We start from the raw sequence: 19,890 nt of genomic DNA, 5'->3' as shown, positions 1-19,890 counted from the left end.
TGTTCCTTGTGAGCCTTGGGCATCCCTCATCCCCCCTCCCCTGCCTGGCTCCAACAGCCCCCAGGTTTCCTGCATTTCCCTGGTGCTGGGCCTGACCTTCTGTCACCTTCATGGACTCGGTCCACATGTTCTGTTGCTTTTTTCTTCAGTTAATAATGTTATGAAAATCAGGCTCAAAGTATATTCCAATGTGAGACTGCTCCCCAAAGCTCAGGGATGCACCCTGTGCCAGCAGTGTGCCTGAGCTGCCAGCCCAGGACCCTCCCAGTTGCCCCAGTTCAGCCCAGCACTAAGCTTTACCAGCACCCAAAACCAGGTACAGAAGCAGGCTAAGAGCAAGGTCTGTCTGCACCTCAGTGCCCAGGCACACAGCCTGTTCTGGATGCTGGATTCCCTTAAAGCCATATAAATTTGGCATAAGTGTCAATGAAATAAGCCACTAATTGCTCAGAAAGTGTTAATCTGTAACTCCCAGTCCAGTCCCAACCCAGCCAGGTGCACAAGCACCTCAGTAACCCAGCCCAGTTCCTGTGGCTAAGGTTGTCCTGAAGCATGTGTAAAACACACTGTCCACACATGGCACTACTGACTTTTGAGTCTCAACTCTGCCTCCAACAGATTCCAGCTCCTGGAGACACAGGATGATGGGAAAATATCACCTTAAGCTTTTTTAATATGCTCATATAGCTCTGGTAATTTCAGAGAAGGAACTAGTTCTGATGTAACTGCAAGGCCTAGAAAGAGCCCAAGTCCCAGCACAATGAGGGCAGTTTCGAGCCAGTCTCACTCCTTGGTGCAAACTCACACTTGCCTGGCAATAACAAAAAGGCAAAACTGATCATAGACAGACTGTAACTCCTGGAGATGTCCTCAGCTCAGGGAGGAGGGAGCACAAACCCACCCCTCAGGACAACCTGAGAGCTGGCTTAGTTATCTCTGCCTTTGCAGGCTGGAGCCAAGAGCAAGAAGAGGTTCACTGATCCACACACTTTGTCTCAGTATAAAGGCAGATTTTATTACAAACAAATCAAGTAAACCAGAGCATAGAATTCAAATGTACAAAGTGCTTTGGAATTTTTGGAACCTTCCTGCTATAAGCTCTGTAACAACAACAGCTGAGGTTCATGTACCTGAGTCCCACAAAGCAGAATTCACCACTGCTACCTGCTGAGCAGATACATCTGAGGTGGATGCAGCAGGTGTTGCCACTTGGGGACCAGCACATTATTATCCCATTTGCAAACATTGCTCCAGATCCAAGCACCTGGCCAGACAGCTCCCAGCAACACAACCATCCATTCACTTGCTTTCAAGGGAAGATAATATGCAAGTAAACCAATCTGATATAAATAAGGCCAAGAAGATTAACAGTACATTTTAAAAAAAGATTTCAGCCCTAGTTAACTTAGTACAAAACTCTACATTTTCCTTGTATGTACAAAACCCACCAGATTTATACTAGCATAGATGGTATTAAAAAAATAATTTGCACCTTCACTATTAAGATAATGTATTAAAAGCATGTCAGAATAAATAGCAACAGAAGTTAAATTTAATATTTTACTTAATTAAGACTGAGGTTTAAGAGTGAAATCCTACAATCCTATACAGATTCATGATTGAACAAGTATAAGAAGGAGAATTTGACTCTTTGTTTTTTGAAAATAACAACAAATGTGCAAATATCGTCTAAAACACAAGTGGATTTGGTCTTCAGCTGCTGGGTTGCAAAGCTCCTTTGACTTCATGTGGGAACACAGCCCCAAATATATCTTCATGGTATCGCTTTTGGCTCTGCAAAAAGAAAGGACACCCAAGAGATGAATAAAATGCTGCCAGCTACTCCTTATCCATTAGTTCAGTAAATCAAAGGCCTTTTGCATTTGTAGCATTGGTTCTGTAGACTTTTGTTACTGCCAGTGAAAGGGAGCTCCCTGAACCCCAGGAACAAATGCACCAGGGTGAGTTCTGATAACAAGAGGGTCTTAAAAAGCAGTAGTCCCAGGCACTGGGTCCTTAGTGATGGACCCATGAAATTCCTGAACTCACTTGCCCTCTCTGGATACAATAAAACCTCAAGCTCCTCTATGTTCCCAACACCGCGCAAAGCAGATCCCCCGGATCCCCCCGTGGCAGGGCAGGGCAGAACAGAGCAGGGCGGGGCAGGGCAGGGCGGGGCAGGGCGGGGCAGGGCAGGGCGGGGCAGGGCAGGGCGGGGCAGAACAGAGCAGGGCAGGGTGGGGCAGGGGCGGGGCAGGAGCTCTTCTGTTGCCCCGGCCGAACAGGAGCAGTGCTGGCAGTGCCGGGGGGACCAAGCCGCTGCTCAGTCCTGCGCGGCAGCCACAGGAGCCGAGCCTGGCTCTGCAGCCCCCTGTGCTGGAGGGAGTGGCCCGCAATGAGGGAGCTACCTTGAGCTGCTGGAAGTACTCGTTTGCCTGCTGCTGGCTGAGGCGCAGGGCCCGGGCGAGCAGCGCCTGCAGCGCCCGCGCCACGTCCCGCGCCATGCGCACGTCCCCGCACACGTAGATGTGGCCCTGCTGCACCTGCAGCACCTCGCACACGCGGGCCTCCAGCTGCCTCTGCAGGATGTCCTGCACATAGACCTGGGAAACACAAAAACCGTCAGCGCACCAGGTCTCTGAAATGCTGCTTTGGTTGTTGGCTCTTCTGAATCCACCGTGGAGCTGTGCACTGAGGCTCTGAGTGCCCCGTCTGCTCCAGCTCTGTCCTGCACCACAGCAAAAGTGAAAAATTTCTTCAGGCTGCCCTTTACAAGCCCCAGAGGTGGAAGCTTGGCCTGTCTCTTGATCAAACTTGCACAGACAAAAACCCTTCTATCTGCCAAAGTCTCCTAACTGCCAGGAGAGCTAAAAAGAGGGTAACTTCTGGGCTGTTGTTTTGTCAAGAATCTTCTGTGCAAAATTAATTTCCATGGTCACTGTGTCATTGAAATGGGGACAAATGACCAGAGCCAACTCATTTCTAACCCATGGGCTAATCAAATCTTGCAAAATACAAGGTTTCTGAAAATGTCCCAGTTCTAGTTTCAAAGGCAGTTTGTACTGGATGTGCCTCTCTATGGCAGTAAGGGGTTTATAGCACATTTATAGCAACTTATAGCACAGTTTACTTGTGCTGGAGTGCACAGGGAGATTTTCCTTCATTTGAAGGAGCTCAAACCTGCTCACAATACACTGAAGCAAAATGATACCATTTTGTAAAGAACAGAGTCCAGATCTCGAGGGATGATTCTGGAGGAGTTAACCCTGAAAGAACAAAGGAACCAGCCTTACTTTGTCTTGGCCAGGCAGTCTAGAGTAAGCTGTGTAGACATCTCTCAGGACTCCCTTCCTCTTCATTTCCTCAGTTTCCTCTCTGTAGATGTGATCCAGGTCTGGCTGCCGGCAGCCGAACAGCAGCGTCATGTCCCCTGCCCTGAGCCCTGCAAGCACATGGGAGAGGGACTGAGTGCCTGGGCACTCGCTGACACACGGGACTGGCACCAGGCTGTGCCCGCGGGATGGCCTCTGGGGGACGGACTGGCTGTTCCAGTGCAGTGCCCGGGAGTGCCAGTCCCTGCAGGGGCTCCTGGCTGACATTTGTGGGTGTCTCTGCCCGCAGAGCCCTTGTCTGCAGCAGCGGGGGTGTCCCTGAGCCAGCCCTGCCCCAGCTCCCCTGGTACCTCTGTGCTCCAGGTCATAGAGGCGCTGCAGCCAGAAGCTCCTGAAGGGAGCGATCCCGGTGCCCGAGCCGATCAGAATGCAGGGCCTGGCGGGCTCCTCCGGCAGGTGGAAGTCATTAGCACTACAAGGCAAGAATATGTTAATTAGGTAACTGGTTTCTGACTGAAATTCACGTTCAGTTGCCTGAATGACTCTGAGTAGCACAGCCCAGGTCCCCAGTCTGAAATAGGGCTGAACTGGGTGCTCCTTGTTCCCTCCCCTTTCCTTACTCTGCAGTGGAGAAGCTGACAGTGGGGATGGGGTCATAGGAATAGAATTACTTCAGAATTTTCTAATGATTTGTGATTTTACTAAATACTATTTTATTTTACTATGTTTATCTTTATTTTACTAAATGCTATTTTTATTTTACTATGTAAGGTATGGTAAAAGATCTCTTCTCTGGAAGACAGGGAATTAATTCCCTCTCTTCTCAGACCCAGTTGAAGTTCCAGCTTCAACTCACCAGTCACTTGAAAATATTGAGCAAAGGAAAACCCGCTGAAGAAGCTGAACTAAGAACTGCTCTTATTTGGGTTGTTTAATTTCCTTTACCTGCGGATGAAGCAGGGAACGGTTTCATTGAGCTCTATTGTGTTCAGCCACGTGCTGCAGACTCCATGATGCAAAGGTCCTTTTCCATCTAAAAGCAGAGCAAGGCAGAACACCTGTCAGCACCCAAAAGCCTTCTGTTTCTAAAAAAGCAGTTTATAGTTAAAATTTTAGCATAAATGTATGTCTAGTAATGATTTATAAAAGATGGATGCACTGATCATGGTCCAGGATTTTAGCAAATCTTGGCCCAGTATGGAGACCTGCCCTGCAGGTACTATTCTGTAGGTATGACAACACAAATTTTTTATTACAGATATACTTCGTGCTGCATGGCAGTTTTTTCCCTGAACCACAATGTAGCCTAAATATAATTTAATTAAGAGAGAGATGAAAACAACAGCTCATTACCTCTTGTCCTGTAGTTTACAACTGCAACTGTCAGATGAATCTCTCTGGCTGTCATGTCACAGGACGAGCTGACAGAATAGTACCTGGGCTTCAGAAATGGCAGCTGACTCAGCAGGAAAGCTGTGGAGATCTCAGCAGAGGGGAATTCCTCCAGGACCTCCAGGATGTTCGGGCTGTTGTAAAACTTCCATTTATTGTATTCTTCTGTGCTCTAAAAGCCAAACCATCACCATGTTGTGAATTCATGTTGTAAATATTGGCTTTTCACAATTATTCTGATAAATATATATATTATATGCTTTCATGATATTCTTTTCTCTCTTAGCAAGTTATAGGCTTAGATAGGAATTCTGAATGGTAAGGATATGTTTCATCTGGACAAGGCAAGATAAACAAGCAAGACAATGGGAGGATCAAGCTGTGGAAAACAGGCTATTATCAACAGCAGGAAATGGAGAGCAAATGGTTATCAAGAAGCCGGTACCAGGACGCTGTCAGGGGGGGAAGACAGGAAGACCAGCTACCCTCAAAGGAAGGATGAGGGGCTAGGACTCTTATCGATCAGTGACCATTTCCAGAGGAAAGGAAACCAAACTCCAAAATAATGATGATCAGCAAAAATAGTGCTGACCAGCAGAAAATTAAGTTGTGCAAAAGCATGATCTAAGAAGGCAGAACCAGAGAGGGGACACACTTTGAATATGCATTAACCCCTCACAGCAGGGGGAGATAAAAAGAGTGTCCCTGAGATACCAGGTGTGCTCTTGGCAGCGTGCCAAGGCACCCGGCCGTAACTCTTTGATTTACTTTATGTCTCTTATTGTCTTTATTAAACTGTTTTAAAATTTTACAGGAGTGAACTTCGTTTTTCACAACCACAACAATACCAGGTCATGCTGAGTTCAGGAGAGCAGGCATATTTGAAATGTCACTTATAAATAAGATTCCTGCTGTACATTCAATTAAATATGCAGGCAAATCAACAAAGAGTTTTCAAAACTTTGCCAGGACCAATACTGGGGTTTCCTAAGAAATAATTTAACTTTGAACAGAGAAGTTCAGAACCCCTACTACAATGTTCTCAGACACCTGCCCTCTCAGCGAGGATGCAGAAATGGAAGTAGAGCCTGTTTCTCAGCTCCCTGTTGTGGCACAGCTGTAAAATTGTGTAGTCCCAGGTCCTGACCTCCCATGGGCCTCCCTTGTTGGAGTCTGAGACACAGAGTGTGTGCCCTTGTTTCTGATGCTTAGCTTTGAGATCCAGAAAAGCACTGAATTTCATACAATATGAAATTCATGAGCATGTTTTCATGGTGATACATGAAAACAACTGTTAAAGTTAGATACAAAAGCTAAAAGTGTGAGTGTGTAGATTAGAGAGTTTTCTTAAGTCACTGGATGAAAAAGTTAAAGTTTAGAGTTTAAAATAGTTTAGAAAGCAGAAGACAAGATGGAGGATTTAGATTGTTGTTTATTTTCCTTCTTTTTTCTTCATGTTCTTCTAGAGGTTTTTGGGTAATAGTAGGTGATTGGTTAGAAAATGCCACAGTGCAGCACACAGGTGTTGGGTCATTAAGAAAAATAATATACATGTCTATTGTTAATTGGATAAGAATAAGTATAAAGATAAAAGAAGTGTGTAGTTCGGGGCCATTTTGTGCTTTCAAAGCCAAAGTGAGCCACAAAGTGAGCCAAAAGGCCATTTTGTACCATCAGAAAGAAATTAACCAGATTGCAGTGAACTGAACTTGTGCAGAAAGTCTGGAGGGACCTGCCAAGTTTTGTGATAACATCCTAATAAACACGAGAAACAAGATCCTAACAGGCTTTGGAGTTTTTGTCCTGACCCAGAGGACTGTGATAAACGGGTGCCCTGCGAGGGAATACCCCAAGGAGCTCAGCTCAGAGGAGACTGAGAAATCCAGGAGTGAAAAAAAAGTACAGAAGAAGTGCAGCAGAATCAGAAACGGAAAAAAGAAACAGAGAAAGAATTTTTTAAAAAAAGTTACATCCCTGAACCTGGTAGGAGGAGCCAGCACTTACCACACCTGTGAGTCATTTCTTAAAGCCACATCCCTCTGACCCTCAGGGTAGCAAATTGTCAGACATAAACATTTACCAGCTGCCCTGCAGCTCCTCCACAAAGTGTAAGGTCTTTAAGGGTGTCTCATCAGAAACCACTGTTTGGCAAGAGAACCAGGCAGGCAAATGACCCACCCAGAACCACACAGGAAAAACCACATCTTGGTTCCCACACCCAAGCTGAGCCTCAAGACCCCTCTTCCTCTGACTGTGGTTGGCTTTCCAAGACCACAGAATATGTAACAGAAACATAAAAAACCATCACTACAAAAAATTCTTAAGCTTCTGCTACAGAGCCAAAGGGCATCAGAGGGCCTAGTGCACAGTTCTGCAAACACACCTCCAGCCCTAAGGCTCACCTGACACAACACCTCCAGCCTCTGCTTGTCTCCTTCTGCTGTCACCAGCTGGGAAAGTTTTTTTAGCAGTTGTTGGGAGGGTGGAGTAGTGATATCAAGCAAGTATGTCAAAGCCTCAGGTAGTGTGCAGGCTGGAAACTTTTTATGACTTGTCCAGTATCCACCTGGAAATGAGGGAAAGAAAAGGACACTTAGCAACACACACAGTATTTGAGAGCTGTGAAGCTTTGCAAAACTCAGTGTCCTTCAAAATACCCCTTCAGGTGAGGGTGCAGCAGGTCTAGACCACTGGGCCCTCCTGGAAAAAGATTACTGTGAGGTTTTGAACATTTTGTAAGGGGAGGATCTGCCACAGAAAACTTCATGACAAAAAAATACCACTTGGAAAGTCACAGTCTTTAATTCAGGGAAACCATCTTTCCATGTTCCAGAATCCTATGACTGTTCCTACTACTACGGGAAAGATGGGCAGGACATATAGGTCTATTTTAGGACTCTTACATGTATCAACAATAAGCAAACTGTTGATTAATTTAATGGCAGTCAATGGCCAGTTCAGCAACTGAATTAGTGCCACCTCAGGTACCTCTGCAACCCTGAAGTCATGGTTTTGCCAGAAAGGGCAAAATCATAACCAAGAATTGTAAGAATAACTAAAAAGCAGCAGCAAACCCTATTGAAACTTAAGAAAAGGATCATAGAATCAAATTCAGTCAACAAAAATTCTTATGAATTTTAACAGAATCTGTCCAATATCCTCTGTTGTTTTGTCTAAAGAGATCCAACTTACCATCAATGCAGGTTTCAAGCCTGATAGTCTGGTCAGCTGGAGGGGCATCCTTGACACGTGCAATAATACCGTGGACTAACTCTGCCTGGTTGCCTGGGAAAATCCCGATGTGCTCCCCAGGAAGGTAATGCACTTCCTGGTTAGTCTCACAGTGAAGTTTAACCAGAATGGTAACACGACTGGACAGCAAAGAAAGAGAAATGAGACAGATCTTGGTAACATTGACAGGATTTCCCTTGGATTGCACAGGAAGAGAATAAATCTGCAGTGGCAGTTGGCAAGGGCTCCCTTGTGTTCGTTATCAAATACCAGAGCAGCTTAGAGCTTCATAGAGACAAACAAATCAGAGTCCAGGCATGTGAAGTACTTGTATCCAAACAAATTGGGTGCTGAAGTTCTGCCTGGTCTGTCCAATACAGAATAAACACACCTGGAATCAGCCAGTGGAAGTGCAGACTGCACAGCTCACATGCTTCTACTAAGGACAGTACAAAATTCCTTTGTATTTTGTAATAACTGCAGGGAGAAGATGTTTATAACCAAGCACTTTACATGTTTAAGATTTTAGTAAAATGTAGTATTGCAATACTCAAAAGAATGAGGTAGCATACCTGGACTTCAAACTTTGAAGATTCTGTCTGAATTTCAGCTTCATGGGAATTACATCCTTGGCATGAATGCTTGCAAGAGCTGGTGAGAAAAGTGGATATGACTCTTGGTAATTCTGATTAGGTTTGTTTAAAATGTCTTCAATTAATATGCACAGGAGAACTGACCCACACTTGCCCTAGAAGGTGACCAACCTTTAGTCAGTTGTGTGTGCCCCATTCCCTGACTAAAAGCAGTTCATCTCAACTTTTGCTCCTCTGGGGCTGTCTAAATATGGGATAGTTCCAGTGTTATTGTGCTAGAAAAGATAACTTAGACAATGTAAACCAGTGTCTTTTGAAATCTGATCATGTGCTGCATTATAAGCATTCTACCATCCAGCAGGGCCAAGAGCTCTTCTGAGAAACCTTCACTGTTCAGCCCCTCTGAAGCAGCAAAGGCAGAGGGAGGAAGGTGGGAGCAATACCTTTAGCCAGGTCCATGGGCTGGGAGTCATGCACTAGCCTGTAATTAGTAGGGTCCCAGCTTTCCTCAGAGGTGTAGATCTCAGGCAACTGAATACTGTGTCTCCCACGGATGTTAAAAATGTCACAGGCAGTCTAGATAAAATACCACAAAAATAAAGGATAGGCAGAGTAAAAAAAAATAATTTATATATATATATATATATATATATATTCTTAGCATAATCCTAATAAGGAGGTATCAGTTTCACAGACTGCTGGTTTTTAGTGCCTCTGCTGTGTGAGTTCAGTGATTTCAGTGAGGTTCCACTACTATAACAGTATAGCTAAAAAAGATCTACTGCAAGAAATTCAGATGTTTGATGCTACACTTGTTCATACTGAGCATTCCATTATCCAAAAGGGTTCATGCAATTTTGTGTGGATATTAAAAAATAATAGAAAGGGACCCAGTTCCCTCTCCAAGTTAGGCAAGCAGTAGAGAAGAGGGGAGGTCCAAATTCAGTTATAAATTCAGATGTTTGCTTTCCTTCATTTTCCTTCATTTTTATGAGAACTGAACTCAAATGAATGGATGAATGAGTGGAATAAGAGATGTATTTCTATATTCACCTTGAAAGCACTGATTGCCCAGCTGCGGAAAGCTTCTTCTTGCCCATTGAGTTCATCCCCTTCACCCACTGGAGTGAGCTGGGAAGCCCCGAGTTGGGCCAGTTTTTGGTCAATGGCATGAGCAAAGGCACAGAACTCTGGGTACATGCTGGATCCCAGACCAAACACAGCATATCTGCAGAAGGAGACAAAAAGGAGGTTGCTGTGTTATGCTATATGGAGTGCTAAAGGACTCAATTGCATGTAAACCAAACAAAGTATTTTTACCTAATTTTATTTCTCAGCAGTTTCAGTCTAAGCAAGGATTCCTTCCAGGTCTGCATAAAAATACATAAAATACACTTAAGGATAGAAAAATACTCTGATTTATGACAGAATACTCTAATTTGAAATCTGATCCATATCTTACTGAAGAACATGAGATAAATGAAAGGTTTGTTTTTGGTCTTTGAGCTGAGTCTCATACACACTTCTGAGGTGAACATTACCTTTCCGTTACCTGGAGAATCTCCATTTCCAAAAGTGCTAGTAACCACTAAAAGAAGTGTTTCTTTTTCCAGGTCACAAATATTGTACTCATCCATGCACAGAATCTGGAAGGAATAAAGCTCATGAGACATTGCTCACAGCCATAAGAACTAGCCTTAGATATCTCAGATGACTGCTGACCAGACTTACATGGCATTATGCCAAATGAATACAAAATCAAAATTCTAGTCCAACTTGTATTTACAGAACTTTCAAAACACAGGTTTGGAGAAGGGAAAAGCCTGCAGAAGCCAAACTCCTGTCTCCAGAGGCGTGGCTGATTTGTACTACTCACCTTAGTGCTGAAGGCACAGCTGAACAGGCTGCACAGGTTATTGGCAAGCGTCTCTGACTTGCCCATCTCTGTGGCATAGATCACAGTGACCTTGGCCCTGGTGGCCACTGCTCCTTGCATGAGTGAGGATGCAAAGAGCACAGCCCTGGGGAAGGAACAATCACACACAACTTTTAATGGAGCTACACCAATTCAGGCTGATTGACAAATAAGCTAGGAAAGACTGAGCTTGAGAATGGCTTCTCTCTGAAAGATGGTTCAGAAGCAACACACTGTAGACGGCCCTAAGCAAGAACCTTAGACAGGAATGTTTCCTCAGGGTGGAGAGGTAAGGCTGTGATTCAAATCACTCAAGTGGTCTCTACTGTAATAATTGTTTTTAAAGAAGTAGAGCAGAAATATTACAAGAATAGTTGGACAAAGCATGAAGAATCTTATTTGAACAACTTACTTTGCCAAGATGCTAAACCTTATTTCTTTTCTCCTTGGCCTGCGGGTCTCATCATGCCACACATGTGTTTTCCATGCATCCACCTTTAAAAAGAAAGTTATGCTTTAAGTAAGGAATGCAAAATAGTAAATAAACAATTTGTGTATCTTTAAGGGGCCAGATCAAATAGAATCTGTATATACAACCCACTGAGTAAAAATATGGGATCAGTCTCTGGTGCATTAAACTGTATTTCAATTAAAGCCAGAGAATTCAACAGGACTAACAGCACCTCCCACATCAAATAGCTCCTTTCTGCTCCTTCTGAATCTGTGTAGTGAACTTCCATGAACTAGGGCTTGGCACCCAGACTCCCTCAGGTCCTGTATCACATCTGTACCACTCAGCTTGTCGGCTAGAGTCGGTTTTTCTTTTGATGATGTGTACCTGGTAGTAATAGAAGGGAGTGAGGACATAGTTCAGCATCTCTTGGTGGAACACAGGGGTTATGCTGCCTGACATGGGAGGCACAATCCACACCCAGTCTGCCGGGCAGCCGCCCCGTGAACGGTACTCGCTCTGCATGTACTTCAGGAAGGACTCAGCGGCCGAGTGGTGATCCATTATGGTTACATTCTGTTTCTAGAACAACAGCAAAGAGAAAAACATACATTAAAACCCTATTCTGCCCTTCTACATGGTGTAGCTAAAGTAATCCTCTTGCTTTGGTCAATAATTCAAGAACTTTACTCAGAGTAAAGGGAGTATTTATGGGAAATAAATACTATCAGCAATTACTCTAAAGATACAGATAGAGATAAAGAGTGAAGTGTGGGCCTTTGATTAAGAAGTCTTAGATCTTTTCTTTAACATTGGCATTTTACCTCTGCAGCATTGGGAGTGCATGCTGCAAAGCCTCTGACTTACTTTTACCCTCTTTTCATGTTGTCATGATATGTTAAACTGGAATTGAAAATAAAATATATTAATCCAATGGCTTTACATAGGTTTTGAAATATAAATGTGTTAAAAGGATGAAAAATCTTGCCCTTTAACTGCCTTTTTGCATTTTTCTTTTCCTTCTGTCTTTACCTGTGAGGAAATATGGATTACTGTACTTTCTCAGGTGTAAATCAAGAATAACTCTAGTGGAATCATAATGTCATCTCCATTGAGTGAGAGGAAAAAGGGACCGTGAGTATTCAGTGTCTCTCCAGATGCCACTCTCAGTGATTTACCTGGAAGCTGTGAAGCACAGCCACATTGATCTCTACAACAGCTCTGTCCTTCCATAATGATGACAGTTTGTTTGTTTCCAGTCCCATTCTCCTCCCCACCTCCTATATGTGGAAAAGATAGAGAAAAGAGAAAAGCAAATTTACCATATGGAACTTAGACCCCCCTGATTTCTCAACCTCATCAACTTTGTAATAGGAAAAAGTCGTGTAGAAGGGAAAAGAGTCAGTATCATGCTGGGGAAAGTGATGGCAACAGAAACCTGAGATTAAAGGTAAACTGGAATTTTGGAGCTCTGGTTCTTGAGGATGTTCCAGCTTCATAAGGCAGGGAGTGGTTCTCTCCCATCCCAGTGAATACTGATAGTGTCTCTTTTCCAAAACTCTTCCTGCACTGAGTTCCCTCCCTTTGCAGCCCAGCCCAGCTCCCCTCCAGCAGGTCACCTTCAGGATGTTGTAGCGCTGAGCATCACAGAAGTCCCGCACTCCAATCTCTGTCCCCATGTACCAGCCATTGAAAGGACAGGCGGTGAACTCTAGCCCTCCCACCTCCAGCAGCATGCTGGCCACAGCAGGCAGTGCATACCACTTCAGGTCTAGCTCCCTAAACCACTCGTACCTGCCAAACAAACAGTTTGAGTTACTATTTGTGTGTTTTTTCCTCAAAAAACAGAAAAGCCCAGGAAGATAAAGAGTACCAATTCTAGGAGGAACCCCTGCACCAGGGTCTGCAGAAACTCTGAGGAGTTTTCAGTGCAGAATTTGGGAATCACCAGCTACAGGAACTGCAGAACCATATTACAGAGTTCTGCAATCTGAAGACCAGTCCCAAAGCAAATAAGAAGAAAAAAAAATGAGAGAAAGGCAATAAACACTGTTATGAGTGCAGTGGTAAATGTGCATTACACTAGCATAAAAAATTATAATTTTTAAAATTCTGAATATAATTGAAATGTAGATTGGGAAAAAATGTTTTTGAACAAAACTGTAATTTGCTTCCTTAATTTAAATCTCATTTCATTGTTCTAACAGGCATTTTATCTTTCAGGATGATTTACCATCATTTCATCCTGACAAAGAACTCATAAAACAACTGCCACAGGCACAGCCCAATAACCTGCCAAGGCAGAGGCAAAAATGCAATTTTCTAAATCTTGCATGCTTACTTTGGATGCTCCATTGGCACTTGGAGGACAATTTCTGGAGGTAATTCAAATATTTCTGGGTCTTGGCCATTTGCTTGGAGAACAAGTGGAAGTACATCAAAGCGGCCATATTTCGGCTTCCACCCAAGCTCAGTGCACAACTGCAAATACAGAAAGCACATTTTCTGTGTTCTTTTCAGGTTTCCCCTCCAGATCTGAAGACAAAAGAATTTTAACCCCCTGAAAGCTCCTGAGGTAAATTCTAAGTAAAAAATATTCTCTTTGCCATTCCAACAGTGTTGAGTCACGCTGATGAAGTACTGATTGTGTCCCTGGTCATGTCTCCTGACAGTGTTAGTTCACCCTGTCTGAGATGGAGGGCAGCACTTTGATATGAGGACTGTAGGAGATTATCATTCCAGTCTGCACCTACATCCTGTGAGGCAGAACATCCCATTCACTCCTCACCTCTCTACCACTCTGCATAAACATGTGAGGAAGGAGCCCCAGGGAGAGGGGTTAGCCAAGCAGCTGTGGCCGTGAGTTTGGAGCTGTACCTGAGTGAACTCCACAGTGGCAGGGTCTCCAAGGACAGAGCCATCTGGCATTTGGTAGCCAGCATAGCGGATCAGCTGGCTGTTCCACACACGGAAATCGTGCTGCCCGTCCGTCCTCTGTGGGAACACTGTGATGGCTGACCTGCCCGGACAGAGAGCATGCCTTACAAACATATCCTCACTATTCACACAGAAATTGCTACCAACAGAAAAAGTTTTACATTTCTAAAATGAACATCAGTAGAAATAAAATCATTCATCCTCTTTGCCCACCTCCCCAAATCTTCAAATCATCTCTTTTCCCCGGGAATTGCAAAAGGTTTTGTAACATCAGCCATGACAGTTACACATTTTCAAGATGGTTGAGGGAACACATGACAGGAAAATACAAGTACCAGGAAAATTAAGAGCAGAGACAAGTTGTCAAAGTGCTGAGATAGACCACTTCATGTGTTTTTGATGCCAGATCTGGATATGGTTTTTGTTGTTTAAAATTAAAATTAGAGACCTACCTTATATTACCATTATTTGTGGCATATTGAATATGATGACAGATACGCTCAAACATTTCCTTGGCTGTTTTACAGTCCCGTGCATCAAACACCTGTGTGTTTCCAACAGAAATGTAAAGAAGACTAATTTTGAAACAGCAATCCAAAGCTGTTATTTTTTCCTATGCACTTAAGGAATGGAAAGATTGTGGCTCCACTAGGAAAGGTTCATTTTTATAGTTCTTATATGCATCATTTTCACCCATAACAATCCACCAAGGACCAAAACATGCACCTGGTCCCATGACACACCTGATTCCTACACTGCTACACATTTTCATTCAGCCATGAAGCAGAGAACTACAAAGAAACCAATCTCCTGATATGGACAGGAGGGAATCCTCCTGATTTGAAACAGTGACATTCTTCTGAGTCACAGCAGAGGACTGTTTGGCTACAGCTTAATTGGACATCCACAGCTCACCTGCAGATTGGACCACTGGATTCTTCCAATGCACCTGGGCGCGTTCCTCCAGGCCTGCTTGGCGCCAAAGATCAGCTCATCCTTTGTCAGGTGGTAGGTTCCTGCTGTTTCTATCTCCTTGGTCACTGTTTCCAGCCGGCCCAGCTGCTCTTTGATTTTTGGCCTTTTGAACAGGAAACAGCCATGAAAAGAACAATGAGAATTTCATTCAAAGTGCAGATGTTCTTTTTATATTTTGGCTTCAGAATTTAAAACTTGTCCTTACGGAGTGCAAGGACAGAGCTTATTGGCCCCATGAAGAAACTAACACACAAGAAATTTAAATATTGACACCATCCTTCCACTACCCAATATATGCATGGATTGGCCACAAGCTATTCTGTGTAAAATTTTTGGTGTAAATTTGGATTTTCTAGATTAATTTGGAAAAAAATCACAAGGAAATGAAAATCAGGGCACATGTAGGTTGAGAGTGACTATCCTCTCAAAGTTCTATTGTGCCTACAAGGCCATAGCTCTTCTGAGTAAAGTAAGATTTTCATTCCTAAAAGGAAGTGCTGAGCTACTCCTTTGTCCAGGAAACCAAGTCTAAAATTCTTGAGTTTCATAACAGAGAGTGAAGTCAAAACATTAGAAAATATTTATCACAGCAGAGACAAAAATTGTTTTGTTGTCTTACAGACAGAATGAAAATAGCCTGCACTGTCTGAGAGTTTTCACATTTTCAGCAAGATGAAAGATCAAGGGCAAGCATGTGAGATAGTGTAAATCAATGTGATCAAACAGCCATGAGCAGAGACACAGGGATGTGCAAATGCAACAGGCTGGTGAGGACAGCCTGTGTGTAAGACAGGGATTTTCAGAACGATTCAGAGGGAAGAAAGATTTGCAAGGAGTTCAAAGTGTCTAAAGAAGTGGTCATTATGTGGCTGAGTCCCTTTGAAAGTTTGATAATCCTTTCGAGTGGGATGAGCAAACACTGAGCTGTTGCTTGAAAGCTCATGTGGAACTGCACTGCAAGCCCTTGGAAATCAACCAGCTCTTCCAGCATTTTCTGCAACAAGATGCCTCTGCACCATGGCCATTTTTGTGAAAACACAAACCCCTCTTGGAATGCTCAGTGAGTTTATGTTGATAGCACAGAGCAAGGGAGAGAAGCAACACTGGCCTTCCAATCTATGGCTAAAGCCTTGAGAGGAACACAGAGAAAAGATACTTGGAACAGAACAAACAAAAGACATAAGGCACACTGAGACTCATCTGAGGTGCAGCTAATCTTAAGAAGCTAGAAGGTAATGCTCTGGCAGAGAGTCCTCAATGTTCTGGAATGTAGCACACTCCAAAGGGATGGAGCTGAGGAATGCATGGTCCAGAGTCCTAACCTGTGTTCTCAAGATCTTGGATTGGGAGATGGAACACATGAAGTGCAATGACAGTTTTATTTAGCATTTTTAACAGTCCTTATGTATTTTTGAATGCATGCTATGTAACAGGGTAGTTACCAAGAGATGTGAAGAAACCAAACCCTCCTGGAGGCTCACAGACAGACAGGTAGGTAGAGGATTTTATAGCAAAAATCAAGTTGACTTACTCTTTAAAGGAACTGTAGTACTGCTTGAGGAAGTCTACTGCCTGAGGTAAAAGATCTTCCAGTGGTACTGGCCCATCTCTAGTACCTCTCACCAGACCCTTTGGGGTCATGACTGACCCTTGGCAGGCTTTGGTCCGGCAACTGATAACCTGAAAAACAATACAATGTTAAAAACCAATGTTGCACTCTGTATCTTTTAAAATTTCTGACAACTCCCTGTTCATATTTCTATATTTTACCTCTTTTGCAGTCAGGTGTAATGTGTCAAGAAAGCTGGATCCATTTTCCAAATTTCTTACTTTTATATGTCTTGGACATCCTGATATTTGGTTTGAAACTTTGATGTCATTTGGAGGAAGATTCTGGGCAGAGAACAGATAAAAACGCATACTGTCTTCAGACCTATTGAATATATTTCAGTTTCATTTTAGATTTAATGTTAACATCAAAATATTTCATATTAAATTCAAGAAACCAGATATAAATGTAATCTGCTTGAACATGATTATTTGACTACAAATATACAGAGCTAGTCTACAGTTTGATATGAAATGGGGGAAAAAAAGTATTTTTGTACTAATCAAACAGTGTCTGCCACTGCAAATACTTTTATAATTTCAGTAAGTCCTCTGAGTACCTCTGCGCATTACAGTCACAGTCTCAGGAAAAAAGTGAACCAATCTCAGAGACAGGACAGGCTTGTTACTAAAGGTCTGCAAAGGTATATAAAGGAATCAGGCATTGCAGTCCTCATGGGGACACCTCTTCCTTTAAGTCTTATCAATGCTCCATTTTTGTCAGAAAAGAACTTTCACCCAAAGATGCCCCAGCAGTCCTAACCTCCTGCAACCACAGTCAGACCTCCCAGGATAATGTGGAGCAGTTGTGAGCAGCAAGCACCACTCATGAACTGTTACTATCAAGCAATGATGCTGGGAACAGACCTCTCTTCCCTCACTGGGCTTTGCTGAAGTTACGATAGGCAGCCCCTCCATCTGCTTCTTGCTTGGAGCGTGCAATTTGGCATCAGCCTTTTCTGAGCTTCAGCAGAGAGAAAGAGAAGTCAGTATGAGGCAACGTGCTTTATGTCAGGCTTTGCTTTCAGCATCAGCAGCAGATGCTCAGTGCTGTCTCTGGAATATGTACTGAGCCCATAAGCCAGTAGTGGCAGTGGGCAGGATTCAGTAGTAAAGCCATAGTACCAGGGCACTGTGTGCAAGGAAAGGAAGGAAGGCAGGATATGAAACCTTAAATAAGTAACACCCTGAAGACAGAGAAATTTGAAATGCGTGTGTCACTTATTTTATACAGTTTTGTGTATGAACTGCAGCACAGAACACCAACTTAACCAACTTAATAACAGTATTATTATTATTAATAATAATAGTAATAATAATAACAATAATTAAATAAATAAATAAATAAATAAATGCTATTTTTATAGCATACACACCTCCTGAGACTTAGAATACCTGAAACCATGATAACACACCAAATAAATTTAAGACTGTGAAAGAGACAGCAAGATGATTTATATGCTCAATGACTGTTTAACTTTGACACAAGTGTTTCATGTTCATTACCAAGTTACACCACCCAGAGACCCACAGTTCTTTGGTAAATACTAATATTTTGGAAACTCATTACAGGTTTCTCCAGGACCCAAACCACTTAATATCTTCCCTTTTCAAATCAAAGATAAACTATGAAACCATTAAAAACCATTAGAAACCATTAAAAAGGATCTTACCCATGGATCTTCCTATTTTTCTCCACGTTGTTGTTGATATCTTTCTCTCTGGGGTACTGGTTCTTGGCGGCATGAGACTTGAACACAAACTGCCATGGGCACAGCATTTTGTATGCTTTTTTTGTGGTTTTACTTCACTGTGCTGAAACCTTGTTTTGTGTGATGTGGGAACACTTCTAAGGACATAAAAAACCCAACAAGGTCAGTTTTTACCCAAAAGGGCAACTCCCATTAACATCTCTCAGAAACTCATCAGCCTAACTGATCTGATCTAACATCCTGTGTTTAAAATGAAAATTGCTTGATTCTTAGGACAGTGATACTAAAACTAACACTCTGTCAGTACATGGCAGCCATGTACTAATCTAAAATACAGACAAGAGAATTTCAGAAGACTCCTGGTCGTGTAAAGCAGCAAATATTGGTGTCTGAGCAGACCACAAGCTTAGAAAAGGGATGTGAAATGTTGCTGTGTTATAAATGAACCAAAACATTTTGCAGTGTATCCACCTGCTAGAAATAAACAGGATTCTGAGAGGCTGAAGTCTGTGGTTTCTAAGATGTGTAGCACTTTTTCAATGTAACACATAGCATTTACATAAGAGTACAAAGTTTATGCTATTCATTTTAACATACATTTTCTGCTCATTTCTGAACATAAGATGGATTTTATGCTAGGGAAAGTGCGGCAGAAGAGAAAGATCAAGCCAGTAAATTGCAGGGTTAGAGAGAATCAGCCCCAGTGTTTGAATCTGGTTCATAAAACAAATCAAAACCTGGTATTTCCAAAGGTAGAAAACAGACATTGTCACATATTCCTGATGTAAATTATGTCTTATTTTGATACTTATGTTGCTTTTACAGTAGAAGTTAAATTCATGCTGGGCTCTGAAGATACTATCTGTTGTAAAGTCACACAAAAAGAGAAATCCATCCAACTGTCTGTGCAGAAACTGCAAGGTGTTAGGATTGATTGCTACTCTAGGTGATAGAAATAATGTGTAATAAGAATTTGTCTACAGTTACAAAATAGGAAAAAAAAAAATCTAAATTACTATTCTGCAATAAAAAGCTGTGATGGGCCTATACAATTTTGTGAAATACAGGGGGAAAAGAGAGAAGAAATGGAGAGGGGAAAAAGGAAAGAAAGAAAGAAAGAAAGAAAGAAAGAAAGAAAGAAAGAAAGAAAGAAAGAAAGAAAGAAAGAAAGAAAGAAAGAAAGAAAGAAAGAAAGAAAGAAAGAAAGAAAGAAAGAAAGAAAGAAAGAAAGAAAGAAAGAAAGAAAGAAAGAAAGAAAGAAAGAAAGAAAGAAAGAAAGAAAGAAAGAAAGAAAGAAAGAAAGAAAGAAAGAAAGAAAGAAAGAAAGAAAGAAAGAAAGAAAGAAAGAAAGAAAGAATAATACATAGGAAAAAAAGGAGGAAAAGGAAAAAAATGAGGAATATGAGGAAAAAGATGAAAAATAATAACAGGAAAAAAGAATTATAATAATAAAAAGAAAAAAATAAGAAGAAAAAAGCAAAAAGAAAGAGAGCAGACTCACATTTCCCTTCAGTGGCACTCAGAGCAAGAAGCTCCTTGGTGTCCTGCACCGCGGCGTTCTGTGGTAGCACTGACAGTATTACCTGTTACATGCACAAACCTTTAAATCAGCAGAAAGGAGGAACAAAGTTTTCACAACAGCTGGACAGCTTGGAACTAGAGCAGAAGACCGAGTCAGACACTTTGCTCCTAATATAGAACAAAAAGATAGTTTGCCATATAATTACTTTACCAGCTGCAGTAA

At 42.4% G+C, this 19,890-nt stretch overlaps 1 protein-coding gene across 1 annotated transcript; it reads right to left on the bottom strand.

Moving 5' to 3' along the window:
* Nucleotides 1-1,013: 1,013 nt before the first annotated feature.
* On the bottom strand, nucleotides 1,014-19,723 carry NOS2 (nitric oxide synthase 2). Its single transcript, XM_058854363.1, has 27 exons — nucleotides 19,648-19,723; nucleotides 18,108-18,283; nucleotides 17,302-17,398; nucleotides 16,597-16,719; nucleotides 16,358-16,506; nucleotides 14,767-14,929; nucleotides 14,304-14,395; nucleotides 13,792-13,933; nucleotides 13,256-13,395; nucleotides 12,534-12,708; nucleotides 12,093-12,194; nucleotides 11,302-11,496; nucleotides 10,876-10,958; nucleotides 10,425-10,569; nucleotides 10,090-10,194; nucleotides 9,869-9,918; nucleotides 9,602-9,776; nucleotides 8,992-9,124; nucleotides 8,528-8,606; nucleotides 7,917-8,095; nucleotides 7,127-7,290; nucleotides 4,686-4,896; nucleotides 4,278-4,365; nucleotides 3,683-3,804; nucleotides 3,294-3,442; nucleotides 2,409-2,603; nucleotides 1,014-1,794 (listed from the first exon to the last, which is right to left on the bottom strand). Exons 2-27 carry the CDS (start codon nucleotides 18,212-18,214, stop codon nucleotides 1,714-1,716), a joined length of 3,444 nt encoding a protein of 1,147 aa, XP_058710346.1. The 5' UTR covers nucleotides 18,215-18,283; nucleotides 19,648-19,723; the 3' UTR covers nucleotides 1,014-1,713.
* Nucleotides 19,724-19,890: the final 167 nt, after the last annotated feature.

Source organism: Poecile atricapillus, chromosome 21 (assembly GCF_030490865.1).
Source record: "Poecile atricapillus isolate bPoeAtr1 chromosome 21, bPoeAtr1.hap1, whole genome shotgun sequence".
Classification (NCBI taxonomy): Eukaryota; Metazoa; Chordata; class Aves; order Passeriformes; family Paridae; genus Poecile; species Poecile atricapillus.
This window is presented reverse-complemented; position numbering and strand designations above follow the sequence as displayed.